At 44.6% G+C, this 13,015-nt stretch overlaps 1 protein-coding gene across 1 annotated transcript in view; it reads right to left on the bottom strand.

The window, feature by feature from the left end:
* LOC139213253 (protein turtle homolog B-like) overlaps positions 1-11,832 on the bottom strand; it is a 105,426-nt gene extending 93,594 nt beyond the window's left edge. The window contains exon 1 of the mRNA XM_070843910.1: positions 11,760-11,832. Within this exon, the coding sequence (XP_070700011.1) occupies positions 11,760-11,823 (64 nt within the window). The 5' untranslated portion in view covers positions 11,824-11,832. The remainder of the gene's footprint in view (positions 1-11,759) is intronic.
* Between the last annotated feature and the right edge of the window lie 1,183 nt (positions 11,833-13,015).

The following is a 13,015-nucleotide window of genomic DNA, read 5'->3' as shown; positions in this document are numbered from 1 at the left end:
TCACCACCTGCAGGATCGCAGGAGAGATGGTGACATGGTGGTTTTGGTGGTTGGATTTGTTTTGACGTGTTCTCTCGCACTTCCTCTGTGAGTCCAGATAAATGAGAAGGGAACATCCTGGTAATCATTAGCTGCTCTTAATACTTTAGGCCAAATTACTGCTCATTTTTCTGCGGTATTCACTGCAATTTGTAACAATCCATGTACTTTGTGCTTCTCCAAATGGGACTGCAGCCACGCCTATAGAATGTACCTCTTGGTTTGCAGTATCAATGAAGTTCAGATCTTCGGCTGAATTTAGTGTACACAGCTGAAGCTGTGGTGAGGTATCTTATGGCCCTATCCCATGAATGTTTAATGGGTCTGGAGAAGTCGGTGTGGAGGAAGCTGACTGTGCTGCATCAGTAAGCCTGGCTGTAAAATGAGACAGGGGAGGAAGCCAGCCAGCTCAGGATGGCAGGAGGATAAGAGAGGTGGGTGGGAGGGTGGGAGGGAGAGTGGAGTGCAGGATTGCAAGAAAGTGTACACAACAGGGCAGAAACCAAGATGTACGTTAGCAGGAAGCCATTACAAAAAAACCTACACTGCTGCCCTAAAAACCCTTGAAATGAAAATGGTCTGGGTATGACTCGTATATTTCAGAAATGGCCTGTTCAAAACCTGCACTGAAATCAGGCTTATTTTAGGAGAAGCATACAACATATGGTATTAACTTCAACTTAAGTGAGGCACACTGCCCTATCTGGTAAATTGAATATACTTTATCCACACATCCATCTATCTGCTGTCTCTGCCTGACAGTGGCACTGTACATGTGTCCGTGTCAGTAAACCTGGCAGAGGGTGAGCAGTAAAGGAGCACTGTACTGTAGACACTGGGATCTCTAAGCAGATCAGGAATACACTGTCAACTCAATAGAAGGCTTTCTTTGAGGGCTTTGGTTGAATTTGACTGCAGATGCAAACTGCAGGCAGGATGCATTACTTTTAAAGTTAGGATCGTTTCAAAGGTTTTTTCTAATGTCATAACAGTAAAGTTGCGAGGCCGAAGGACATGACGAGCCTTGTGAGCCACCCCAGGGCTGCCACGCAAAGGCTAGATGGCTGCAAGATCTCAGATTTGTTGGAGGCTGAACGCGGAGAACTAATATCAGAGCAGACTCACCCTCCAACCACTACATCTCCCAAATTCTACATCACACATGACTAGTTTCATGGAACACTGAGATGTGGCCACACCTGCCGTCTCCAATTCAACGTGTTAAACTGGCCATATCTAAAACCTAAAGGAGTTACAACTTGCAAAGACTAAAAGATTTAAAATTGTTATAATTATTATTTGTGTGACTTTGGTCTTTTAAAGGGATAGTTCGGATCCAAGACAATATTTGTGTAACACACAAACTAACTGATCAAGGCAGTGGTAGACCAGCAGCTCCTGTGTTCTGTGATTACTGCTTTTGTCAGTGGAGTCTGGTGGCTTTGAAACAGACCATTTGTGGTTAAACCAAAAGGATCTTAAAGGTCTCTCTCTGTAGGGATCCTTTCCATAATGCTGTCGGACACTTAGAATAACAATCTGAGCCTGTCAGTGGCAAAACAAACACTTTTAGTGGACGTACACTGATGATTTAAATTGGCCTTTAAGATTATGTAGCAGCCATTGCAGCCCGTCTCACAGCTGCCAGCTGAGGCGATCGACTAACTAGACGAATAACAAATGGTGGCTGCCAGTTATTTGAAATGCAAAATATGCAAAAATGAAACTTAGGTTTAAAAATACTGAAGTTATTCTGTAAGAACAGCAAGAAGCTTCATTAAAATGTCTCATGCACCTGAACTGTGTCCTTCACAGTCCCTCCCTACTCACTGATTGGACTAAAGCTTCCTCTGCCCATCAGGGACTGCGTTACTATGTACATCTGTCTATCCCATATGCCCAACTGCACGGCCCGCACAGCTGTGAACAATGTTCTAATGAGGCCAATAATCTTCAGGATTCAGCAGGAAAAGGAAAATCATTCCACCTCACAAAAATGACCTTCTTCCCAAAATTTCCAGAAAGAAACTAATAATCAGGACAAAGTTAACAGCAAACATGTTCCACCTTATAACCATACCACAATAATGCATCATTTAAAAGAGGGATATCAAGAAACATCACTAATCTAATTTGTAAGCTGATTAACTGTTGGAAAATTCAGTTTGGTTGGATGGTGCACAAGTAGATTTTTCTCCCGCCTCTCAATTAAAATGCAAAAGGGTTCAAAACAATCAGCTGGGCTGGTTAATGAATAGCTGAGTCTGAGCTGTCTGAATGGCATCATTCATGTCTGCTGTTACATGTTGGAAGCCCGAAATGAAGATGGCAGGGGACTGATTCAAACTTCATTCAACAGAAATTCTATGTGTGCCCAAATTGGATTATATCAACGGAGTGAGATGGACTATATTGTGATTGGTTTCCACTTGAGAAAAAGAAAAGAACCATCAACATCAGACACTGGAAGCTCAAGTTTGAATTGACAATTTACTGCACAAAAACTATGCAGATTGCCTCATCTACATGAAAAAGGACTTAAACAACAATGCAAATAATTCCCACAGTCAAATTATGTGTTGTATCATTTAGTAGCCAAATTTCAACATGCAGGCTGTTTCATTTGCTTGATTTGTTTGAGTGCAAAGTTCTGTTTGAACTGTGAGGCTTATTACACCAGTCCTGACAGAAACAACACTGAATGCCACAAGGAATAAAACTCAATCAAGGGCTTCCTGATTCCACATCAGCCGGACCATTATATAGAGCATAAATGCAGGCTAGCATGAATGGTCCCTTAACTTTTCATGTAGCACCATCATTGGGCCAAAATTTAAATTTGTTCTTAACATCAGGAAGTATTCATTGGTTAGGGCGACCTGCAAATAGTTGACCAAATGTTATTTAATGAAAAAAGTCTTTTCATTGGTCGGTTGCTTGCAAGAAAAAAAACAGTCCATTGAAGAGCTGCACCTCGCCAGAATTAGGCCATTTAATTTGAAAAGGATGGACACAGAAAGTGGCACCATGCAGTCAGCCACTCAGTCAAACATGGTACAACTACCTGAACTAATGACTATCTATTTGTCCATTAGGAAAATCTTTAACCTTAGGCCAGCCTAAAATCACTCCCTTATCTACTCAGTCATTACTGCCTATATAATAGACACTAAATAGATGTCTCTGTTGTGAAGAGCAAATCACAATTTTGGACACTAACTAATCATAATCATTTTGAGTCATCAGTATCAGCTGTAGAGCGACGTGACAGTAGTTTTCATATCTTTAAAATGTGCAGCATTACATTATGGAACTGTTAGCTGAAAGTAGGAACTACGTTGTTTGTTCCATTGTGAAACTTTAAAATGTATTTCAATGAGTGCTGTATAAAGGGTTCACAGTTGAGTAAATACACACCTCATAACTTATTATTTGGAATGTGCACTAAAAGTGATATATCACTCTGCTTTGACTCGTGGTCCTGCGCTAATGAAAGGAATTCAACTCAAATAGAGTCTCCATTACTCAGTACTTCAATGTGAACTCCACAGTGGCTCTACAAGTCGTCAATACGACTGGGCAGTTTTGTGATGATGTGCCCATTCTGTGTACCCTGACTGTGCAAAAGGGCTACAGCAACTACTATCTGGACAGCTTTAAGATGAGTCAGCTAAAGGACACTGGTACAGTATATTCAGAACAAATAGCAGAGAGCAATACCTTCCGGAAGTGCTGTGCTGCAAGGGCTGCTACAAATCAAATACTTGATCGTGATCAGTATACCATGCACACACACTTATCACTGACTACCACGATCTATTTTAGTCCCTCATAGGTCTGAGGAGTGGCTGTGAGGGAGTTAGAGGGGAATAAGGTTCATATGAAAAAATCTGTTGTCTTCATGTGAGCCAAGAGACAACTGGAGAGAGATAGTGTCTTTATCCATGCTGAACTACGCCTGCAGACCCTGACATTCTTCTCTGCTAGCTCCTTGCTCCTTTCAGGAGTGATATATAATTGAAATTACACAGGAAGGCAATACTAGATAAGCAACCCCCTCCTCCCCCGCACCGAATTAAGTGACAACCCCAGAACACTGAGTGTTGGTGTAGATAAATCGAAATGCACAACACTTGCAGCAGGCTATAAGAGCTGTTCCAAGCTTAGTAAAGTTACTAAGGATGTGAATTAATTTCAAAGTCAACAGAAGTATGTACAGTTTAGTGAGAGTATCTAATTTTATCCATGACTCCAACCTTCACAAGCATATAAAATGGAAACACCCCTCACCCCCGTCACTGCTGTGACAGGTAAAGCTGTTAACAGCCTGTCTGCACTGTGACAGCATCAGGAACCATGTTGGGAACATGAATCAGGTGTGTTTCTGGGTTAAATGGGCTGATGTAGACCAACACTCAGAGGACTGCTCATATATAATTGACAGGGATCTGGATCAATCTACAACTACACATGAAGCATCTCTTTTTGACAATCTTTTCCATGAGTTCACCCAGCCAAGCAAGAGACTAGTTCACTGAACCAAAATGGAGGCTGCTGGGAGCTCGGGGGCCTGACAGCAGCCGCCAGTCACTGCTCCTTGGCCCAAATACCAGCTTGATTGACATCTAAAGGTTGGTGACTTTTATGAAGTGTGCCACTTGCCCCAAGCAGCAGGGGTGCTACTTTTCATTAAGCTCAGTGGGAGTGAAGGCTTCCCCTGTACATGGAGCACCAGCCATCCAGCAGATTATTCTGCCCAGTCAGATATGGACCAGGGATGCCAGTAAAGCACATGCTTGAAACTATGCTGCAACGCCATTGGAACTGGTTCTTCCATTTTCTCGACAGAAAAATCTTGTGTTTAAAATGTTACACAATGAAGCTCATAGAAACAACACCGCGGGCTGTACCAGTGTGTCTTTATTAGCACACACTGATGACCATTATGACCATATGAACGCTGATAAAACATTTGTGTGATAATAAAGTTAGAAACCTAAATATACTGTTGGTAAGTTACACCACTGGACAGAATGCTAATAAGCCAATCCGAGCGCGGAAATGAAGCTATTTCTGACCAATCATTTGGCAGTCCTTTAGCAATGGACAGCACATTACCCAAAACAGTTGCTGCTCAGTACAGCTGTAACAATTAATCAATTGTCACAAAGTTAATCAGAAATTATTTCAATGATTTATCCTTTGCATTGTTTTTTAACCAAAAATGCAAACAATTTTCTGGTTTCAGCTTCTCAAATATGTGTTTTTTGTACTTTTCCCTGTTTATATATTATAGTAAACTATTTCAGACTTATGTTCAGACAAAATTGAAGACGCCTCTGACAAAGCTGACCGTGGATAATGAAAATAATTTTCAGTTGCAGGCCTACTGCCCATTTGGTTGAGTTAGCTGAACGCGTCACATGCCATTGTTTGGTGTCAAAAGCCAGATGAATGGGAGAGAAAAGCTTTTAGTGTCAGCGAAGAAAGCAGCAGCTCACCCGTCACAAAAGTCAAAGCCCTGCTGCAGATACACAACGTAACACCACATTGGATACTTCTTTTACTTAAGGCTTCATCAATAAGACAGTATCAAACGGAGCTCAACTACATAAAGTCCGACACAAAACAACATAAACCTGTGCTGACAAAGATGGAAAATATCAGTTTTGAATCTACCACAAGTCAAATTTTAAGCTTGGTGGACCCTTTAAACTCAATGGAAAAAAACAACTAAATACACTGATGAAAGTGACATCATTACACTTATAGTGATAACACATTTTGTCCATAACCGCCCAGCTTCAATTTGCATTCTATGAGTTCGATTGGAGTTTTTCCTAAATAATGCGATGTTTCCCTGCAAAAGGGAGCACCTATGTGGGAAAAAATTAACCCTCGTTTTCATCATACAACTTTCTTATTGCAGACCAAATAAATAAAAGAAACGAGATGAAACATGAAACAAATACAAACGAGTGGATCTTCCATATCTGTAAACTGTGTGGAAATGGTCCAACTTCAACAAAACATAAAGTTGACAGTGGGAATATTGAGTCTAAAAATATCAACTAACAACAGCTAAAAAATGTTTTTCCCTTTTTTGGAGAGCGTTGGCTCAGTGTGCAAAAGGCTTTAAGCTGAGATACATCCTCTGATTTAACAGGATGTTTGACCTCAATCCAGGAAGTTGAATGTTGGTATTAGAGAAACACTTTATCTGAAGCCATGGGGCTCAGTGTGGGCCATCTCACTCTGATTCAAGTTTAAATTCTGGTCTGCAATGAGAAGCAGGGTGCACCTACGCCACCACCCCCAGCCCACACCAACACACACACACACACACACACACGCTTTTATACAGGTCAAAAGGAATGGAGCTGAATTTTCAAGAACATGCTGTGCAGATAAGACACAGCTCCCTGGCCTCAAGTCCACTTGCAAAGTCCAGAGGAAAAATATGAGTAAGCAGCTGAGATCCTGACTGCTGAAATGTGTTGCGTCTTTTAGTCATTGACAGTAGTGATCGGTACGAGATCAATAAGAGGCCACATCATTCCTAATGAAACTAAATGTGTCGCTAGCTACACACAAACACACACACACACACACACACACACACACACACACTTCAATGAGAAAGCGCTGAACACCCACTGTATTTAAATCCACGCTGTGAATGAGACACGAATCTCCCTTTTCCTGGTCAGCAGCTTTGTTTTTGCCAAGCAGCCACCCACTTACAGGGAGAGCACTCATTAAGTGATCATACTGCAGGGATCATCAAAAAACAGGGAGACCAGGAAAGTTTCTGAGAGTAACATTAATTAGGCAGCAGCACTCCTTGCCAGCTCCATTTACACGCACTGTTTACCCAAAAATTCACATGGGCTGACAGCACCACTGAATCTCAAACATGAGTTCAAAGGTTTTCTGGGAGCTTCAGAGCTCCACATGAATGTCATTTCACTAAAACACGTCCATGTGTAAATACAGCTGAGAGGGGATCCCGTGGATCACCTGCAGAGCTGCTCACAAGTGCAATGCCATACCTCTCCCATCATGAACACAGGTTCATCACATGGATGGTAACAGGAAGACATGGAGAGAGACACTCTGTAACTCTGTAACATTCTTACGGCTGTGTGTTAGGGCCATTGTAGGTTAAAAAAAAACAGGGCAGAGGGAAAAAACTCTGATAGGAAAACTGTATTTTCAGTAATGTCTCTTCAAAGTCGTGATGAAGATGGTTCTGTGCTAAAACCACAAGTATTTCTTTACCTTTATTTCTGCGGTGTGATCCAGACGTGCAAAGTGGTTCCCTGACCAAACGAACACTATTCATGACTTAATACGTTTTTTCTCACAAAGTTTCCACTTAAATCTCAGACATGCTCAGAGGCCCACACCCCCGCCCCTCTGCACCGTCATGTCTTTTTAAACTATAATGGCCCTTATACACAGTCGTGCATTCTTGTAAAAAAATAAAGATAATCATGGATTTGCATGAAAGAAACGGATGTCATTAGAGAAGGAATTACTGTGAACAGGATTTTCTGCAAAATGTTTGTCAATTATTTTTCTGAATCAATCATTTTGTCTATAAAATGTCAGAAGCCAAAATGTTCACCCAGTGATTTTCATTGGACTCGTATGTCATATCGTGAATAAATAGTAACAGACAGAAACAGAACTTAAAAGAAAAAAGGCATCTTAGTATCGTGACTTTACAGGTTGTTACTGTGTGGTCACTGCGTTTCACTAGGACACCAGCTCAACACTCCTCTGACTTAACTCCTTTTCACTTTCAGGTGTTTCAGGTAAAATCCCTGCACACACCTGCCGCCGCACACATCTGTATAAATGTGGGCTATACATTACTTATCGTCCAGGAGACCAATTTCTTAACAGTTGCCAACTCATTCCACAAGCTGGGTCGTTCTGCTTTCACACCGCAGACGAAACGCACCAGAGTGAGCTGGAAGGCTCATTCTGGTTCTTTAACCTGCACCAGAATTTGACTGGCTCAGACTGACGGCTTTCATGGCAGCTCAAACAAACCACAATAATGGACAAAGCGCCAGAGTTCACCTGGACCAAACTAAACAGGTTGGATGTGTAAGACACTGCTCAAACTTTAAACAACAAAATGCTATTCATTGTTTTTCCATCCTATCCACTCTAAAAAAAACATCCCCTTCACACATACACCCCCACTTACCCACCCGCTCCTCTGTCCCCACCCCCCATCCCAGCATGTTGTGGCATATGTATTTATCCAGCAACTGAGTGGCATTTATCTCACAGCTTAGTCATAATTAGTCCATCTTAGTCTGGGGCAGACAGCCTGTAAGCGGGCATATGTTCAGATCCTGGTTAAAGACACACTGCTCCCCCAGGGAATGCCATGTTGACGTGTGTGTGTGTGTGTGGGTGTGTGTGTGGGTAGGGGCAACAAGTAGGTGTGTCTGCATATGGCAGCAGACGGTTGCTGTTGAGCGCGCCCTGAGCTTCCATTAACACAACCCACCATGTTCCCGTCCCTTGGCTACCCAGCCATGCTGAGAGAGGCCACTTCAAACCTGGAGGGAGGCAAATTCATCCGAGTGTACGGAAGAGGAAGACTACAGGACGGAGCAAGAGACGAGAGAGACGAGAAGAGGAGGGGAGGGGACGGTGACGGGGACCTGAGTCAGACGGGGAAAGTGAGAGGAGGGAGGCAGGCAGGGTGGGAGGGATGAAACAAGGTGAAGAAGAGAGGAAACCAGAGAGGCGGAGAGAACAGAGAGAAAGAGAGGCGGTCTGGCTCAGGTCCAGGGTTATCGCTGGCAAAAGTCAAGGCATTTGCCAGCTGCCAGCTGGAGACGGCAGCACTCGGCCAGAGTGACGCTGCCCCGTGCAGCTTCTGTCGGCTGGTGTGTGTGTGTGTGTGTGTGTGTGTCTGTGTGCGCAGCGTGGATCCTGCAGAGCGCCCAGAGCTCCGTCGACGTGTTAAAGCACTGGACAATGAACATATGTGTAACCAGCTACACTGACTGAAGGGACAGTCTGTAAGAAAACACAAACAAGTCCAGTCCCAGTCGCTCCTCCTCTGCCGTCCAGAAGGTAGTGCTCGCTGCTGCCAAGTCGCCTGCAGTCCCCACATTGGAAGAGACGAGGGAAGCCGCTTAAAAACATCTCCCTAAGTCTCCTTCCTTTGGCAGACGATACTTAAGTGTATCCTCTTTAGGCAGGACATTACATAATGTTTGCTCTGCAGCCAGCCAGGAGGACGTCAACAGAGACAATTATATTGTATATAAACCTGTGAGATTCACGCTCAAAAGTTTCACACACACAAACTTGTTCCCATAATCAAGCACTCCTTTCTTTATCATCTAATGAGTGATGTTGAAGCACAGATGCCGTCCTCCATCTCGCCTCTCTCTTGAAGATGAGTGGTCGGGAGGGAGGAGAGAGGGGAGGGAGGGGAGGGAGGAGAGGGAGGAGAGGGGGGGCGAAGTAGCAGAGATTCAATTTTTTAAGGGTAAATTGCGATGCTGCTGCAGCTTTACTTGCTCAACACGTGTCCCTTTTTTGTCACTGATGTGAGAAAACCTCACGTGCACACAAACACATGTTGTCTACATGATGATGTCATTTTAAATTGATAGAATACTGACTAATAATAAATAAAGTTTTAATTTTCTAATAGTCCGATGGTGAAGACTGACTGGTTTCATCTTCTCAAATGTGAGCATTCTATTCTCTGGGAAAAGCCAAAATGTGAAACTGTGCATTTGTCACCATCTTCTGACATTTTGTTGTCCGCATTAATTGATCACAGTGAAATGATGATTGGTTGCAGCCCTGTTCATGATGCCATGAAAGGTGCAGCCGGCTGTGCTGAGCTGCTTTCTGAATAATCCATCACTTTTAAACATATCTGCTTTGCTTTGGCACCACTAAACCCTGTTTCCTCTTTAACCTCGCTACACAGAGGTGATAGTACAGCTGCAGGTGGTTAGGTGGGTACAAGCACCCCTCCGTATCCACAAAGCATCACATTGTCCCGTCCAAATGTGAACCTGAACCACATTCAACAAGGACTCGCAGACTGTCCAAACCCTGGTTCAAAGGAGAGAGAATCCCAGCTGCTTTGGGTCGTGGTGAGACCAGCTATGGTTACACAGTCCATGACCTTATTTTGGTCACATTTAACAGCTGAACAGTGAAGCGGTGCTGGGGTGAGCAGGATCTACACCACAGTAGCATCAAGCTGTCTCTCAGACTCTCATGAGAAATGTGCAGTCTCAACAAAACTAGTATCCAACCACACACCCCCGTTTGACCAGAGTCTGACGTCATAACATTAACCATGAGAGGGAACAGCGACGTCAGGCTTTACTTTGGAAAACCACAAAAGAAAATTAGGAGCTGGTTCCATAGTTTTTTTATATGAATCAAATGCTGCTCCTGATGACATGTTCACTTTGTTGTAGTTGGGGAAAAGGGAAAAGGAGAAAGGAGAAGAGATAGATGGCAGCAGAGGAGGCCTGGAGGGACATAAAGACAGGAGCAGCTTAAAGTAGAGCCATGCTGTTCAAACATGAGAATACATGACCAGCATGCAGCGCTTTACCAAATCATCTTGTGCTGAGTGTGGACTCAGTGGACAGAGAGGACACAGAAGGAAGGGGGGGGGGGGGACAGGTGAGTGTGAGGAGGAGAGTGAGACTGATGTGATTTTTGGAAACTACGCTCGACTACAATGGAGTTAAAGTCTATCAGGGCTGTTTGGCCACCTTATACAGATCAATAGGAGCTCAACAGCCCAACATGTCATGTAGCACTGCTTATATAATCTAAGATCTTTGTTTCAAAAATGCTTTCAAATGGACATTACAGCTCCAGTGTGATTAAGGTGATCACAGCCCTGTCACATAAGAACCCTGCTCTGCTCCACAAGAAGCCAACGCATCCGTGAAGAGCAGCTCACATGGAGCCATCATACATGTGATCGAAGCTGCCTCACACATGACTGGCTGAGATCAGATGTCTTGGGATCTGTTCAAATGCACCTGTAATGCGGCGGGGACTCAGGCGGCGCTCCCTCTACCGGACACAGGCGGTATGAGCCCGCTTCAGCAGGGACAGCTCCCCAGGAAGAGGTTAATCCACTCATCGCATTTTAATGACATCTACACCAGCGCACCATACTGATCACATTTGCCTTCACGTTTCACCAAACGCAGGCAGCCGGCGTGCAGCTCAGCGGACAGCCGGCACAACGTCCCGGAGCTCCGGGAGAGCAAACTCACACATGGCGGGAGGAATATGTCAACCCGCAGAGGCTGAACATCTATCACTCTCCAGCCCAGACCGTCCAACTCCGGTAGAGCCATTTATCACAGGAGGCCACGCAGCTCCGTGATGCAGGATGTCCCCTTTTCAAACAGCTCCGACCAAAACAGAAGGAGCTCCTCTCCTGCCCCCCTACCTGCCCCCCCCTACCCCCGGTCCCCCCGGTGCCCCCTCCGGGGGGAACCGCTCCGCTCAGGTGCGGTGATGAACACACGTATGAACTTCATGACGTAGAGTGTGACATTTTTAACATGAAATGTTTAAAGTTGGCAAAAAGAGAAGAGCTGACAGGTTTTTACAGAAGAACAGAGAGCGCGAGCTCAGTGAAAAGTTGGGCGCGAGGCGCTGGAGGATGCAGACGCTGCACTTCGACTCACCTTGAGCGGCCGTTCCTCGGGTGCTGAATACACTTGCTATCAAAGTGGCCACATACCAAATCATAGTACTATTGCCGACCAGAAATAAACCTCATCATATCTCAAAGTGCCCCTTTCGGTGAAACTCTCATCGCCGAGTGGCCCAGGACAGACTGAGGAGGGCCGGTATCCTGTTCTCTTGTTAACCGAACCCTGGACACTTTTCCATCGGCGCTTTCCCCTCTCTCTTCCCCTCTCCTCCGCTCTCCTCTCGCATCCTGAGACGGATCACCTGCGCCAATGGGACGAGAGCACACGACGCAGTGAAACCAAGCCCGAGCTTTTTAGATAACCGCGGCCCCGCCCACGCGCTCCTTTCATTGATGGGCGTGGGGGAAACACGGCCGCTGATTGGTTACCTGCGCTGTCGGTTTCCCAGCTGGATGATGCATTCACAGGACATGGAAATAGTCGGAGAGTCTAGATTTCGGTTCAATGAAACGACCTCCGTCTGCTCACGGGGGCTAAAAAGACAGCAGGCTTTATTATTATGGGCTTGTTTCATCATAAAGATTCACTTACATTTATGAATTATGGTAATAACATCATAATATCGGTTTGCAAAACACTAGCCGACCATTTTCTCTAGGCAAAACATCACAGCATGATGGGAGACAAAATAGGTATCATAAGTGACAAAAATAAAATCATTACATAGAACCTGTGGTGGAAACAAAATATTTTTAAAGTTTCAATAAGTATGGTAAGGGCTGGGTAACCTCCCAGTTACAAAGAAACGATGCCTCATCGCAGTTTTGGTTGAATGAGTTCACCTCATACAGTAGGCTGTAGTAATGCCTACACAGTATCTCAAACTCAGATACAGATGGCAAAGTCCAACAGGTGGTTACACTCTCCAGCATATGCCATGAGAATCACTCCTGTCTGTGTCAGAGACAATCGTAGCGCCCACATCTGACTGTAGGTGTTTAAGCGTGGCACAAACTTGTGCCTGGGGAACCGGGATCTATGGCCAAAACTGCATGTGTACAATTCCTGTGTCATAAAAGGATTTTTGCAGGCTGCCTTTTTTCATAGAGGCCCTGAACGCATCGGCAGAGGGACCGTTTCATGGTGGGTTGGAGTGTGAAGCCGTAGCGGAGCTGCGGTATCATCCTGCGCAACGGGAGGGATGCTCCAGCCTGCGCCCTCACACCACCGACCGTCCGCTGTCCCTGTGCATGTGGACATGATGTGTTGGAGGGAACGGTGCCTGT

Source organism: Pempheris klunzingeri, chromosome 14 (genome assembly GCF_042242105.1).
Source record: "Pempheris klunzingeri isolate RE-2024b chromosome 14, fPemKlu1.hap1, whole genome shotgun sequence".
Lineage (NCBI taxonomy): Eukaryota > Metazoa > Chordata > Actinopteri > Acropomatiformes > Pempheridae > Pempheris > Pempheris klunzingeri.
This window is presented reverse-complemented; position numbering and strand designations above follow the sequence as displayed.